Source organism: Phalangium opilio, unplaced genomic scaffold (assembly GCF_054372755.1).
Source record: "Phalangium opilio isolate 3A_F unplaced genomic scaffold, DU_Popi_V2 ptg000662l_1, whole genome shotgun sequence".
In the NCBI taxonomy this organism is placed as follows: domain Eukaryota; kingdom Metazoa; phylum Arthropoda; class Arachnida; order Opiliones; family Phalangiidae; genus Phalangium; species Phalangium opilio.
The window spans coordinates 1615393-1629958 of NW_028324246.1; the positions used below are offsets into that span (position 1 = coordinate 1615393).

The following is a 14566-nucleotide window of genomic DNA, read 5'->3' on the forward strand; positions in this document are numbered from 1 at the left end:
GATTGAGTTAGGCTTAGCTTTATTCGAATTTCCCGCCAGATTTCTCGTGCTACAAAAACCATGGAGGAACAAAACCATAGGACATCGGAGGCGTAATTCTCTTTGAAGTCTTCAATGGAGTAGTATTATAAGAGTGGAAAAAGCAACAATATATATCAAGGTATTTCTTTATTGACATTTAAATCACAAAAAATTAATTTAAAAAAATTAAGAGGACATTTTTTCATCCTGATATTTGTAATGCAAAGTCATGACATCTTCGTGGCTGATTTTCTTCCAAGCCCCGTCTTTTATGTGAAAAACTGCAACAAAAAAATTAGTATGATTTAACCTTTATAAAATAAATCTAAATAACTTGCCTCTGACGGAACCTCCACTACCGGCGTCTCTGAAAGTGGCGTGGTAAATGGCTTTACGTCCTAATTCCTGAGCTTCTTCATCACTCATATCAAATCTATAACCAGAATCTAAAACTCCGTAAGCATAGGTTGAGCCTGAACCAATGCTGAAAATCTCTCCTTTGAATCTGTTGCCACTATCGTCAACGTAGTACAAACCAGGACCCTTTTTATCCCAACCAGCAATCATAATACCGGCGGAAATACCCATTCCTTTGTAATTGTACAAAATATTCGCTAATAACTTTGAGGCTGCTGCCACGGAAATTTTCTCGCGATTTCTTAGTTCATAGATTCTAAAAAATAGACCAAATTATGCCTATTTTTATTGCTGATTATAGCAAATAATAGAAGTACCTGCAACGTTCTGATAAAACTCTATTCCAATATTGACAATCCGCGGCACCTCCAGCCATGGTTCCGAGGATTGAATCATTAATGGGTAGAACTTTGTCTACTTCTTCACTCATAATGTATTGTCCTCCAGAAGCTCTGGAATCGACAGCTACGATTACTCCGCCCTTAAACTTAAAGGAAAGTGTCGTGGTTCCTTTAGCAAAATTAATTTTCTTGCCATCTTTGGTTCCAGTGTCCAAAGCCTGCAAAAATTGATGTGTCATATGGACAAGGCTTACTGAAGTTTCTCGTTTCTCTTACATTTCCAAAGGGAGGCAAGGCTAATTGGGTGTGAAAACCCATATTTCCTCCGTACATTTGACCATAATTGTCGATTAAATCCAAATCTTCCGAAACTTTACCAAATCCTTGGTTTAATTTCACTCCTAACAGATCGGCTAGAGCCATTGTTTTCGAATTAAGTTGAGCTTGGAAGAGGGAAGTACTGGAATGGAAAATACGATACCTCTAACATAAGCCATACGTACCCAGGCGCGGGACAGGAGGGGGGCGAATTTGGTTGAACGTCAGTCTGTAGCGGCACCTAGTGTTGAAATTTATTCTTATTTTGTGAAATTCGTCTGCTTTTTTCAGTTTCGAAAAAAATAAATTCACTGACGGGCGGGAGCCGGGAGGCACGGTTTAGGCTAACTTTTCTCTTCCAAAGTTTAGCAACGCACAATTCGCAATGGTTTTTATTATTTTGACTCTGTTTAGTTATGGGGAAGTACTGCTGTTACATTAATTGTAAAAGTGACTTCTGATATCATAAAAATTTAAATAAATAAATAAAGTAAAAGATGCGGCTACTTCAAAATTACTATTAAAGGTGGCAGCACTATATGACGTTCAACCAATTGCGCAATTCCGTGTCCCGAGCTTGGGTACCGCAAGATTTCCCTTCCAGTTACTTCCCTCTTCCAAGGTGAAAGCCGTGAATGAAAAATACTGCGGTCATAGCCTACTCGATCACGTGAAACACGACGCAAGCTGCTAGCGCTATAGAAGCCCGTTCAAGAATTCGATTTACATCATTGTATTGTATACAATAGAGGCGGCAATGTTTACATAAAATACAATAGAGGCGGCAATGTTTACATAAAATACAATAGAGGCGGCAATGTTTACATAAAATACAATAGAGGCGGCAATGTTTACATAAAATACAATAGAGGCGGCAATGTTACATAAAATACAATAGAGGCGGCAATGTTTACATAAAATACAATAGAGGCGGCAATGTTTACATAAAATCAGAAGTATATAATACTTCTCTTCGGGGTAAGTGTAACGTCATTCTTCCCAACATCAGAGCATTTGGAGCAAGGTTACTAAACCAAATCACATACGTGATAAATAGTTCCCTCATCATTACTCGATTACGCATAATTATTTGCCAAGGCACGCTTGTGAATTTTCGTCCCATGTCAAGATAAGGTTCGAGGGTTGATTGCTGAGGATTTAGTACCAAACAGTTATAGATTTGACCCCACGGTGCGATGCCCATCTGAAGTTTGTTGAGCAGGAAAGCAAACCAAAAGGGTGAGCCTGGGAAGAATGATGTTACATAACTAAAGTATTAAGAGGATACAGAGTGTCATCCTTCTCCTATTATCCCCTTCTGATAAAATACAATAGAGGCGGCAATGTTTACATAAAATACAATAGAGGCGGCAATGTTTACATAAAATACAATAGAGGCGGCAATGTTTACATATATCTCAATAAAATATCAGAACATTTGGTCCAGCAGATCCGAGGATATATTCAGTCTTACTGAAGCCATTATTTTTACTTCGGAAAATAATTTTAAATTTGTAAAAAAACTATCCACTATAGAAGCTTGAATCATTTCCAATATAATAAAACACGTCAAAATACACGTCTCATTAAAATTTCAGGTCATTTGGATGAATAGGTCAAAGGATCTGGCCACAAACCTACCTCCTCCCATAGAACTTATATTAATTTTGGGTTCCCTCGAATTTCCCGGAATCAGGGATTCTAGATGCTTTAAAGCATCTAGAATCCCTGCCGGAATCCCACAAGTCGCACTTTTTGGCCGAGCACTTGCGTTGTCGAGTGCGTGATCGAGTTGGCTATGCTGCAAGTAAAGGCAGGGCTGGAAATAAGTAGTCTTGCCGATCATTTCTTATAGAATAGCAGCTGCGGCGCTGCCTGCTAAGGCTGCTATGCTCGCTCAGGCTGGCCCTGCGAGGCCTAAACTATGTAATAGATTAGTTTAATTTATTTAAATTAAAATCCTAATGAGTAACGAAGAGAAATGAAGGATTTTCTTCTAGCTATTGTGTCTATAATTCTATCCGTTCTACTAGTTCTTATTCTAGTAAGCATTGGTAAGCCTAAAAATCTTTTCTGTTTCCTTATAAGCAAGGCTTAGACTTAGAGTAGTGCAAAATTTTATTCGGCCTTATCAGCTGCTGCGCTGACTGCTGAGTTGCAACCTTTGAAAGCAACTATGAAATAGTTGAAAACCGGTTTTTAGATAGGAAAATTTGTCTTTTCTAATTTTGTACCTTGATATAGATATTATATGTATAAATTATGTAAATTACAGGCTGGTATGTGGTTTGGAAATGTTTCCTTTCCCGTTTCCGATTCATTCGAGAACTTTTAATGGCAAATAATGGAAATAATGACGAAGTTAAGACGACTCGATCAAAGCCCAGAAAAGCCAGAATGGAATAAATATAATTAATAATAATCCATTTGCATTCAATTAACTAACGCCTCTCTCAAGTTATATCTCAACAAAATATACTTAACTTTTATCTATTATGACGAAAAAAAAAACACTACCAGGATCAATAATTTTAAATAATAAGGAAAAATGTGCCTCAATATTTGATTGACAAAGCGAGACAAAAAATAGAAAGAAAGAAATTCTTTTAAAAATTATTTGTTTACAAAAAAAAATGATGTATTTTGATACTGATTGTTTTATCCAGTACTTTAGTAATAATGAAATTGATTTCCTTCGCAAAAATTTGTAAATTATCTTGATTACTATTAATTATTTATTAGGTCAAAGATCAAATTTAAGTAGTGTAAGGAGCCAATCAGGGGGTGCCGTCACAGTCACGTGAGAGAGCTGCATGCCTGCATTCGTGTTGACTTCCTGAGTTGAGTAAACTACCAGAGAAGGTACGCGTTATATTTTTTCGAACGTTTAACCATAATTATACAAATGAATGCTTAATTACTTTGGCTCAATTTTATCCCGTTTATCCGTTATTAGGACTAATTTAATCACGTCTAAGGTGAGTCAGAAATGCGTTTTTATGCCGGAAGTTAAAACCCTATTGAATTAAGCCTTGGCGTAAACCACAGCCCACTCGATCACGCTGGCTCTCTTTTGAAACCCTTTCTATGGGCAAAAAATGCAGCAAGGCGGGAAATTCAAAAGGGGATTAAAAGTTTACATTAGGTTTATGGGAGGTGGTAGGTTTTTTGGTCATGTTCTGTGTTGTATTGATCCAATTCCAATTGGCCTGAAATTTTAATGAAAGGTGTGTTTCAAAGTATCTATTCAGATATAATTCAAAATATCTTTGGATCTATTGATCCAATTTTTCCGTTTTTATTGAGAGGTGTGTTTCAATTTATAAGGTTTCAAGGATTTAAAGTGGATAATATTTTAAATAAAAATTTATTTAAAATGTCAAAAAGTCAGATTCAGACTTAAAGCAACCATTTTCCAATAAAATTACAAACCATGAAGATAGAAACACACTTATTCGGAAAAACCCTCGTGTTTCTACCGAGTAATCTGTATTAATTAAATGCAAGTTAGTTAGTTCAAAATTATATTTATTCTACGTAATTGGCTAATAATAAGTGGTAAAACTGGCCATCATTAGCATACCCACGGTTGAGAAATGAATTGAAAAACGTGTATTTAGCGCGTGCAGCCAGCGTGATCGAGTTGGCTGTGAGCTAAAGTCGGCCATTGACTAAGGCTTAAGTTTGTTTACGAAATTCAAAAATTCCACAGGCACGTGGTTCTCTTTTAAAAATGTCTACGGCACGTCCTACGGTCGGAATTTTAATCATTGGAGACGAAATTTTGAAAGGAAAAGTGCAGGACACCAATTCTTTCTTCTTATGTCAGAATTTTTACGAAATAGGCATAGAAGTTAGTCAAATTTCCATTGTCCCTGACGATGTGTCGCGCGTAGCTAAATGCGTTAATGAGTTTTCTAATCGTTTTACTTACGTGGTGACAACGGGCGGGGTGGGACCGACCCACGATGACGTCACTTACGAAGCCGTAGCTGAAGCTTTAACTGAAAGTCTAGTAGAAAACCCTGAATTAGCGGTAGTTTTGAAAGATTGGTGCAGAGAGTATGGTATTGATCACGAAGCTGCTAAAAAAATGGGATTAGTCCCTCAATCTTCCAAGATTCATTTGATTAGCGACTTTTCTTTGGGAATTAAAACCTTTCCCATAGTTTCTGTTAGAAATATTTATATTTTTCCTGGGATACCTAGCTATTTACGGCGCTCTTTCACGGCTTTAAAAGACATTTTCGCTTCAAACGTCGCGGCTCGTTGTTTAATCCAACGAAGTTTGTGCCTTAACGTTAGTGAATTCGTGGTTACTTTAGCTTTAAATCAAGTGGCGCTTAGTTTCGGAGGGAAAGTTACGTTTGGGTCGTACCCAGCTACTTCCAAACCTTACGATACATTGATAACTATCGAAAGTAGCGAGAAACAAGACTTAATTGAGGCGGAAGCCGCGTTAAGGGAGATGTTACCGACAAATTGCATCGTTCCTAGCGTCAACCCAAATACGGTGGATAGCGTTAATAGAGTTTATGATTTGTCGGAAGGTCGCGTCAAAGTTTATTCCGTTTTTTCGGAACTTTCGACGGATTTAGTTAAAAGTAGCGTCAATATATTAGAGGAATGCTTTAAAAGATACGCGGAAAACGAAGTTTGTTTGAGTTTTAACGGCGGGAAAGATTGCACCGCTTTATTGCACTTAGCTTACAGCGTTTTTAAAAGAACGTACGGGGAATCAAGCCGGTTTAAGGCTGTTTATATTTCATCCAGTAATCATTTTGACGAGCTGATTGACTTTATTCAACAAACCGTCAAACGGTAAAGATTTTTCAGAGCGATTCTATTTCGAACCTACATTTTCTGAAAGAACTACAATTTTAGATACGATATTACTTTAATTACTTATGAGGGGCCGTTGAAAGAAGCGTTAGCGACTTTGAAAAGCGATTATCCCGAAATTAAGGCGATTTTAATTGGAACTAGACGAACGGATCCGCGTGGTTCCGATTTGGAACCCTTTAAACCAACCGATAACGATTGGCCGACGTTCATGAGGGTTTCACCCATCTTAGATTGGGGTTATCAAGATATTTGGTCCTTTTTATTAACTTTGGAGGTTTCTTATTGTTCGCTTTACGATAAAGGGTACGTAATATCAAAAGTATATGGATATATATACAAAAAGTGCACTTTTTTGAAACTTGATCGCGCCGTGTAATAATATGAGAGCCCTCCTTTATCCCAGAATAGTGTCGACCCCCTCTGCGTATGATTACCTTCTTGACCGTCGCACAGGGAACAAGCCGTGAGGAGGGTAGTTTGCTTCTCAGTTTACGGGGTTGAGAGGAGGGTAGTTTGCTTCTCAGTTTACGCGGTTGAGAGGAGGGTAGTTTGCTTCTCACTTTACGCGGTTGAGAGGAGGGTAGTTTGCTTCTCACTTTACGCGGTTGAGAGGAGGGTAGTTTGCTTCTCACTTTACGCGGTTGAGAGGAGGGTAGTTTGCTTCTCACTTTACGGGGTTGAGAGGAGGGTAGTTTGCTTCTCAGTTTACGCGGTTGAGAGGAGGGTAGTTTGCTTCTCACTTTACGGGGTTGAGAGGAGGGTAGTTTGCTTCTCAGTTTACGGGGTTGAGAGGAGGGTAGTTTGCTTCTCAGTTTACGGGGTTGAGAGGAGAGTAGTTTGCTTCTCAGTTTACGCGGTGGAGGGTAGGGTAGTTCGCTTCTCAGTTTACATGTCGTCTACAGCCAAAGACAGGGAATTGTTAATGAAGTGTACTTTTTGGTTTTATATCCATACACTTTTGGCAATATCATTCATTAATTTAAGCATTGGGAGGAAATGATACTAAATTCTTAATTTGTAGATATACTTCAATTGGAAACAAAAATAACACTAATCCTAACAAACTCTTGGAATATATCGACTCTAAAGGAGTTGTCAGATACCGTCCCGCGTATTTACTCCAAACTTCAGTTGAAGAGCGCAACGGTAGATTTTAATTTAATTTAAAATTATGGACTTTGGCGTAATTAAAAGCGAAATCCTTCGAGTTTCCTTTGATAAAATCTTGGAAAGTTGCCAAGAAATGGTAAATTTGGTAGGTGTTACGTTTGGACCTCGTGGTCAGCTGGTAATGGTTGTAAAACAAAATAATTCCGTTTACTTAACTTCAAACTGCGTCGACTTAATGCGCTCAACGCCCAAATTAAACTTCATTTCGGAAGTTATTAAAAAAACTGTGATACGCCATCATTCCCGCTTTGGAGACGGCTCAAAAACGCTGTTATTAATTTTAAACGAAATGTTAAAGGAAATTAAGTTAATATTAAGTAAAGATAAGGTTGAAATTAATTTAATTAAAGCTACTTTAATTCGGGAATTAATTGATGTTCAAAATGAACTCAATTTTGCCTTTGAAGAAATCAGGGAAAAACCTTATTGTTCCGTAGTGAATGAAGAAAATTTTAATTTAAAATTAGATTTAATTAAAAAAGTAATTAAGACTTTCTTTAATGGGAAATTTAGTTCTTTAATTTCGGGTATTTTAAGCGAAAAATTATTTCAGTTTATCTCTGGTTATTTAAATATTAAAGGCGTTAATTTAAACTTTGTTGATGAAAATTTTTATTTATTATCTTGTGAAATTAATGGTTTATCCGTTAATGAAACCCAAATTATTTCTGGATTAATCTTAAAAAGAAAATTTGTAGTTTATCCCCCAAGTTTTAAATTTAAACGCCAATTAAAATTAATTTGCGTCATTGATGAATTAAATTTTAATTCCGCGGAAATAATTTCATCAGCGAAAAATAATTCCCAAGAGATTATGATCAAAACCTTTCAATATACGCAAAGCTTAAGAAATTTTTTCGCAGATTTAATTAGGATCAATGTTAATTTAATCGTAATTAAGGGAAATCCGTCTGAAAACTTTGTCAAATCGTGTGAAAAGCTTGAACTAGCGCTGATCAGCACAAATATGCCTGAAGAATTTGAGTTTATTTTGAATTTCAACCAAATTAACGCCATTAATTTAAACGAAATTAATCAAATTAATTCCTGTTGCGTTTTAAAAGCAGTGAAACCGATTATAATCGCCAATAATCAATGGATTAATTTGGAATTTGAGAAACCATTATTTAGTTTAATTATAAGCGGTGGTAATTGCCAATATTTACAAGAATGTCAAAATGGTGTTAAACTTTGCAAATCTTTATGGCGGGACAATAAACTTTACTCGTATCCTAGCAACGCGACTTGGGAAATTGATTTAGCCAAGATTCTAATTAAATTTAATTGTAGTAACTCTTTAAAATCGGCTTTATTAATCTCCTTAGGTAAAAGTTTAATGTCAATACCAAGTATGCTATTTCAAAACTCTAACCAAATTAATTCCCGTTATTTAACTGTTGAACTAAAATTAATCAAGTCATTAAGTTCCTTAATGATTAATGAAGAAACCGGGGAAGCTGTTAATATTAATTTAAATCAATTAGAGTCATTAATTATGAAAGAAAATTGCCTTATTGAAGTTATAAGTTTAATTATTCAACTATTAAGATTAGATTTAATTATTTATTAATTCCAAAAGATTCAAAATACATTTTTAATACAAAATATTAATTAATTTAAATCTCTTTTATATTTATTTATTTATTTTCTTCGTTTCTTTTTTTTACTTTTAGTTTTTTTACGCTTACTGCTTTTCTTTCTTTTACGAGATTTTCTTTTGGAACTCTCATGATCAGAACTCGAACTGTCACTTGAACTATCGCTGGAGGAAGTTGAAGAATCCAATAACGCTTGAAGTTGACGTATTCTGCAAAATAAATCTTCCTTTCCTAGATACAAGTTGGCTAATTGCCTTCTAAATCTCTTACCTATCCTCTTTTTCTTGTTTTTTCGTCTCTGTGATGAAATTATGCATCGGATCTTCGTGGCTCTAAATTAATTAATGTTAATTTAGGCCTAACCCTGATTAAACTTTAATTTAAAGGCTAACGTAACGTACAAATCTAAATTTTTCTATTTCAGAGTTTCCACTGAGAAACATGGGGCATTCTCTATCGCCTGTTCTATGGCCATAAGCTTTACATCTCCAGCCTTCAAAATAGGTAGTAGTATTTATTAGATTTAATTAAGATTAAAACTTAAAAGGGCAATTAAGTTTCTTTACATTTCATAACTTTAACCTCTTTGCCGAGTGGCATCCACAAACCCTTTTGCGGAGCTTTGGCCAAAAATTCTCTGGCATCTTTATTTTCTGGTAAATCTGGGATGCAATCTTGAGGTTGTTCTGTTGATTCCTTAATTAATCCCGGCGGAGGTTGATTATAACTGCAATTAAAGTTAATTAATTATCATTGCCCCCGTCCGTTCCGTCCCCCAAAATAATTTTTGACCAAGGCTTAACGTACAAAACGTCGAAATGTTTTAGATTTTTAATAATTTCGTTTTCCGGATCTTCGGAATTGCTGTCGGATTTAGTTCTTCTCCTTTTGGTTATAGATTTAGAGCCGCTAAAACCCGCCTCAGTCATGTTTAAATCTAATTATTTAGTTCTAATTACAAAATATTTTGAATTCTGCCATTTCGACGGCCATTAAACACACCGAAAGGTACCCATTGGCTTAACAAATGCAGAAACTGACCAATCACAACTCCTTCCTAGCTGTCAAAGTCACGTGATCTATCTTTTTGACTGTCGGCGGGAAACGATGGAAAAAGTAAGAGTTTCAATTAAATTTAAATTATAATAGTAAAAGTTCATTTTATTTTGTAAACTATATTTACAATAGTCGCGTTGTCGAATTTATACAATGTATAATACTAATTTAAAGTTAAATACATTTTTTAAAACCCTTAATAGCTAAGCCTAACATTTTCAGGAAGGCGTTAGGCCTAATTCTCAATTTTGGGCACTAGGGTTACTACTGGCCATTATAGAAACTTCTAATTGCGATTCTAAATACTTCATGGCAGTCAAATGAGTAGTCAGAGCGTATCCTTCTTCACCCATTAGATATCTATCGATTGACATTAGGTTTTAAAACACAAACTTGTAGTAAAACAATCCACCTTATTCCCTTTCGCCCGGAAGTTAGGCTTAGCTCGGGATTCATGGAAGGGAGTAACGGGAAGAAATTCGTCTGTCGTCTGTTACAGTACATATTTTTGGCCTTTGTAGCAGACAACAGACGATTTTCTTCCCTTTACTCACCCCCATGAATCCCGAGCTAAGCCTAACTTCCGGCAAAAGGGAATAAGGTGGATTTGGGGAATGTACCTATGAGGCACTAATTGTTCCAAGGCTTCGAACTCTGAGACCAAATGAGGCATTCTCGTTTGAACCAAGAGGTAACACATAATGCCTATAAGGTCATCAGCGCCACTGAAAGTATTTAAACGTCATAATTAACTCAAATTAGGCTTAGAACAAACAAACCCTTAAGTTTAAAGTACTTACAATGGTTTTCCCGAAGCGTGATGCGTTTTTCTAGCACAAACAATTTGAGCTACATGAACTTAAGTACGAAGAAATTAGTTAATTTTATTGTTAATCAGCGTTTTTGTCAGGTTCATACCGAGTTGATGTAGCTTGGCTAATGGAGTATTCAATGTGGCTATTCTACGCAAGCCAGAAATGGCTTCATCTTTACAAGATTCCAAATCAAAGTAAGTCGGAATTCCTACTTCTTCAGGGGGACATTTTGAAAGACGTTCCATCACCAGGGACATGCTTTTCTCAGAATGATAGTTGATTATCCTTTTCAATAATGACGGGGAAAGTGTTTATTTTAACACGAAACTGAGGCTGAGGTAGCCTTAATGAAATTTATACCTAAAAACGTGTAATAACTGGGGCCAAATTCCCCGAAATAAATAATTCTCGCACATTTGGTAGCAAACATCTTGGGCGCAATCGTCAGTTAGCTCGTAAGTGGCGCACATCATTTGCACCAACATTTCTATAGCTTTGCACGTGTCTTTGATGATGTCATTCAATCGAGTTCTTAAGGCACTCATTCTCTCTTGTTCGGGGTCGATAAAAGAACTGTAGGGGGTTTTCGTGGCCAGTTTCTGACCAGCCAAAGGGTCAAAGAGCGACAGAACGTCCTGTTCCACCCACATTTTGTTTAAAGGCATTTTAGAAAGGGAGACGGAGAGAGTTTGGTGGTCAGATTGTTCATTGGATTTTGAGCTTTTTCGCTCATTTTTTAGGTCAGTTTCTAATTGCTCTATTTTTGACCTATTAGATGTCGCGGACAAATTTTCGCCAATTGTAATATCGGAAAGCGGATATTTTTCTAAAAAATCTTCGTTATCTTTGAGAAAGAAATGAATTCGTTCTAAAAGCTGATTTTGACATTTGCAAACCCATAGCGATAAAGGATGGTTGTTATTACTGCGCCACCGCGGTAATAGAATTAAAGTTAATGAATTAATTGACATTAATTTAATTTAATGATAAAATTAAATTAAAATTACTTCAGAGTTGATTTAATAACTTCAGAAATCGCGGCTTCATTCTGAGCTGCAGGGTTTTGAAGTTTTTGCCTTAAATTGTTTGGCCAAACCTTGAAATTATTATTAATTAAATTAATGTTAATTAATTTGTTTATGGGTTAAATTAATTGACATTAATGTAATAATATATATACTTCTTTCTCTTCGTATTGTAAAATCTGGGCGTATAGTAACAATTTTTCCCAGTCTTCCGTGTTGTTTGTGACTTGATGAGGGATTCCACCTTTTAGATCTAATTTTCTATCAATTAAGTAAATAATTTAGTTTTAATTGAGATTAGAGCGATTAAGAATCCCCCATAAATTAATCAGTATAACTAACTTTGCAGCTAATTCCAAAATATCTTTTTCACGTTGAATTTGAACTTGTCTCAGCTATAATTCAGATAAATCTTATTTAAGTTAATTTAATTTAATTTAATTTAATTAAGATTAAATTAAAATTAAAAGAAACTTACAGCGGCTTCTTTCGCTCTGGCAACTATAATATTTTCAGTTAATTTACGATGCAATTCCAAATACTGAAAATTTAAAAAATAATTGAAATTAAGTAATTAATTTAATTAAATTAATGCGAAAATTAACTCTAACAATTGGATAGACGCAAACAGTCATTTTAAAGGAAATTTCTGGGATTTTCCTCTCAAAGAAGTTAAAAACAATTTTATAGTACAAAGGCAGCGGGGTTTTCAATTAAAATGAATAGAAAATAACAATATCTGACCAAACTAGCTCTCTTCTTGGAGTCCTTGACCAACTGACATCGAGCTTGATAAGCTCGATATATTAACCCATTTTCACGTCGGGCCTTCTCAATCGGTGACACTTCCAGTCTAAATATATTAAAAAGAGACATACACAAATATTAGAGCGGAAATTTGATCCTAAGTTTTCTCTTCTTCAAAATTTTTATCAGTTTATGAAGAAAATTGGGGTCAAAACCGTCGCTAAAATAATATTAGTCACTTGCAACGCGACTTTGCAACCTTAGTAAATTAACTGCAGTTCTAATTTCAATGCGTTATTATGTAGAAATTCATCTCCATTCTAAGCTTGCGGCATTAGCACTTCTAGTATAAGTTTTCATTAGCAATAGCAGAAGGGGATAATAGAAGAAGGATGACACTCTGTATCCTCTTAATACTATAGTTATGTAACATGATTCTACCCAGGCTCATGCCCCTTTTTGTTTGCTCTCCAGCTCATCAAACTATAAATGGGCATGGCGCTAAATGGGCATGGCGCCGTGCTAGGGTGAATTCTGTAACTGTTTGCTACTAAATCCTCAGCAATCAACCCACACACCTTGTTTGTCTTGACGTGGGACCAAAATCTACAAGCACATGCGCCTTGGCAAATAGTTAAGCAGAGCTAATAGAGTAATAATGAGGGAACTATTTATCGCGTATGTGATTTGGTTTAGTATCCTTGCTCCAATGTAAAATGATATTGGGGGAAGAATCATTTTACAATTACACCGCCACTTTGTGGTACACTTCTCACGAAGAGAAGTATTATATACTTCTGTCAATAGTTAATTACAGTTACTCACAAATTGAAATTAAGTTTCACCATTCCCAGAAAGACAATAAAAAATAAAAGTTCTTTTAATTTAATTTAAACCAAAAAACGTATTAAATTAATTATTGAAACTTGATTAAAAAAAATTACAGATTGCAGTCAAACTAGCTATTCTAAGGTTTCCAATATAGTGTCTAAATTTACCCCAAATCTACTACAAAGAAACTGATAACATTGTAACAATTTCGCAAGTTAACAAGTTTGACGTAACTCAATCTGTTAAAGTATGACGTTAATAAACATAGTGGCGCTTACCTACTACGATTAGAATTATCTACTGATGATGATGATGAAGGATCAGATTTCGATAAGGCTTGTTCGCCGCTCATAACTTCCTCTATATTTAGATTTAAATTTTCAAAGCCTAAAGAATCTGTTGATGGGAGACTTTTAGGTCTAGCACTGCCTTCTTCAAGTTGATTTACGTTGGGTTTATCTAGAACCACAAATAAAACATGCTTGGGACATTTATTATTTTAGAGTTCAAAGGGTTTATTGACACCAGTTTTTTGTTTTTTTTTTCAAGATTAGATTAAAGTTATAATTTTGGGTTTTGAAATAAGTTTTAAAAAGAAAAACAAACCGTTCACAAGCTGCTCTAGTCTTTCTATAGATTTTCTCATAACAGATATAACTTGAGAGCACTTTTGACGGGATACAGAGTCAATAGAAAGTTCTAGATTTATAAAATTATTTATTTTGTTTGAAATATTTAACTCGTGACTCAAACTCAATTAATAAGCCCTGACAAAATTATACCTAATAGATCACTGTCCTCTTCTAAATAAATGCACAATTTTCTTATACCTTCTAGATATTTCTTATAGGCCGCCTTTAATCGAGATTACCCGTAATTAATTAATTAATTCTACCTCCATAATTAATTGAATGATTAAATAAATTTAATTGTTTTACTTACAGGTTTATCACCATTTGAGTCTAGCTGCAATGCTTCATTAACTGAACTCCAGGCTTGGGTTTTTAATTCACTCATTTTTTATAATTTGACAGGCGTATTTTTGGTTTCTAATTACAATCAGAAATTTTGATTAGAAACACCAGCTGGGTTGGGTTGGGTGTCATAGTCACGTGGACCATATGTTCCCCCAAACAATTTTGACAGACCAAGGCTTAAGTATGAAATCATCGCAATTTATATCAAAAATGATGTGACTATTTCACTTACCAGTCTATTACAAATACCGCAAATAATAGAAACGTGTATTTTTAATAATAATTATTCGAACTGTAGATAAAATATGCCCGTATCCGTAATAATCAGTCATAAAATTACATAATTAGAAGCAGGCGATAACGAGTAACCTTTGACATTCGTACCACCCGCTCCGCTTTTTGTAA

General features: G+C 35.2%; 4 protein-coding genes across 7 annotated transcripts; 1 reads left to right on the forward strand and 3 right to left on the reverse strand.

The window, feature by feature from the left end:
* Positions 1-151: 151 nt before the first annotated feature.
* LOC149588295 (proteasome subunit beta type-5-like) lies at positions 152-1217 on the reverse strand. The gene is made up of 4 exons (XM_089862953.1): positions 1056-1217; positions 756-997; positions 360-694; positions 152-302 (listed from the first exon to the last, which is right to left on the reverse strand). Exons 1-4 carry the CDS (start codon positions 1200-1202, stop codon positions 208-210), a joined length of 819 nt encoding a protein of 272 aa, XP_089719079.1. The 5' UTR covers positions 1203-1217; the 3' UTR covers positions 152-207.
* Positions 1218-3935: 2718 nt separating this feature from the next.
* LOC149588296 (bifunctional FAD diphosphatase/FAD synthase-like) lies at positions 3936-8733 on the forward strand. Its single transcript, XM_089862942.1, has 4 exons — positions 3936-4075; positions 4810-5918; positions 5982-6245; positions 6964-8733. The coding sequence occupies exons 1-4, from the start codon at positions 4007-4009 to the stop codon at positions 7097-7099; spliced, it is 1578 nt and encodes a 525-aa protein (XP_089719068.1). The 5' UTR covers positions 3936-4006; the 3' UTR covers positions 7100-8733.
* LOC149588297 (retinitis pigmentosa 9 protein-like) lies at positions 8662-9727 on the reverse strand. Of its 3 annotated transcripts, none has more exons than XM_089862959.1 (5): positions 9518-9727; positions 9277-9437; positions 9112-9203; positions 8981-9042; positions 8662-8919 (listed from the first exon to the last, which is right to left on the reverse strand). In XM_089862959.1, exons 1-5 carry the CDS (start codon positions 9637-9639, stop codon positions 8754-8756), a joined length of 603 nt encoding a protein of 200 aa, XP_089719085.1. In that variant the 5' UTR covers positions 9640-9727; the 3' UTR covers positions 8662-8753. The 3 variants fall into 3 exon arrangements, with proteins under 3 accessions (XP_089719085.1, XP_089719087.1, XP_089719086.1); XM_089862961.1 differs by having other exon boundaries at positions 8662-8932; XM_089862960.1 differs by having other exon boundaries at positions 8662-8941.
* Positions 9728-9850: 123 nt separating this feature from the next.
* LOC149588298 (VPS9 domain-containing protein 1-like) lies at positions 9851-14527 on the reverse strand. Of its 2 annotated transcripts, XM_089862936.1 has the most exons (15): positions 14394-14527; positions 14127-14233; positions 13967-14039; positions 13791-13883; positions 13463-13643; positions 12351-12459; positions 12085-12147; positions 11949-12001; positions 11762-11867; positions 11589-11677; positions 10942-11505; positions 10685-10866; positions 10567-10624; positions 10387-10491; positions 9851-10126 (listed from the first exon to the last, which is right to left on the reverse strand). In XM_089862936.1, exons 2-15 carry the CDS (start codon positions 14199-14201, stop codon positions 10009-10011), a joined length of 1869 nt encoding a protein of 622 aa, XP_089719062.1. In that variant the 5' UTR covers positions 14202-14233; positions 14394-14527; the 3' UTR covers positions 9851-10008. The 2 variants fall into 2 exon arrangements, with proteins under 2 accessions (XP_089719062.1, XP_089719063.1); XM_089862937.1 differs by lacking the exons at positions 13791-13883; positions 13967-14039; positions 14394-14527 and having other exon boundaries at positions 14127-14234.
* Positions 14528-14566: the final 39 nt, after the last annotated feature.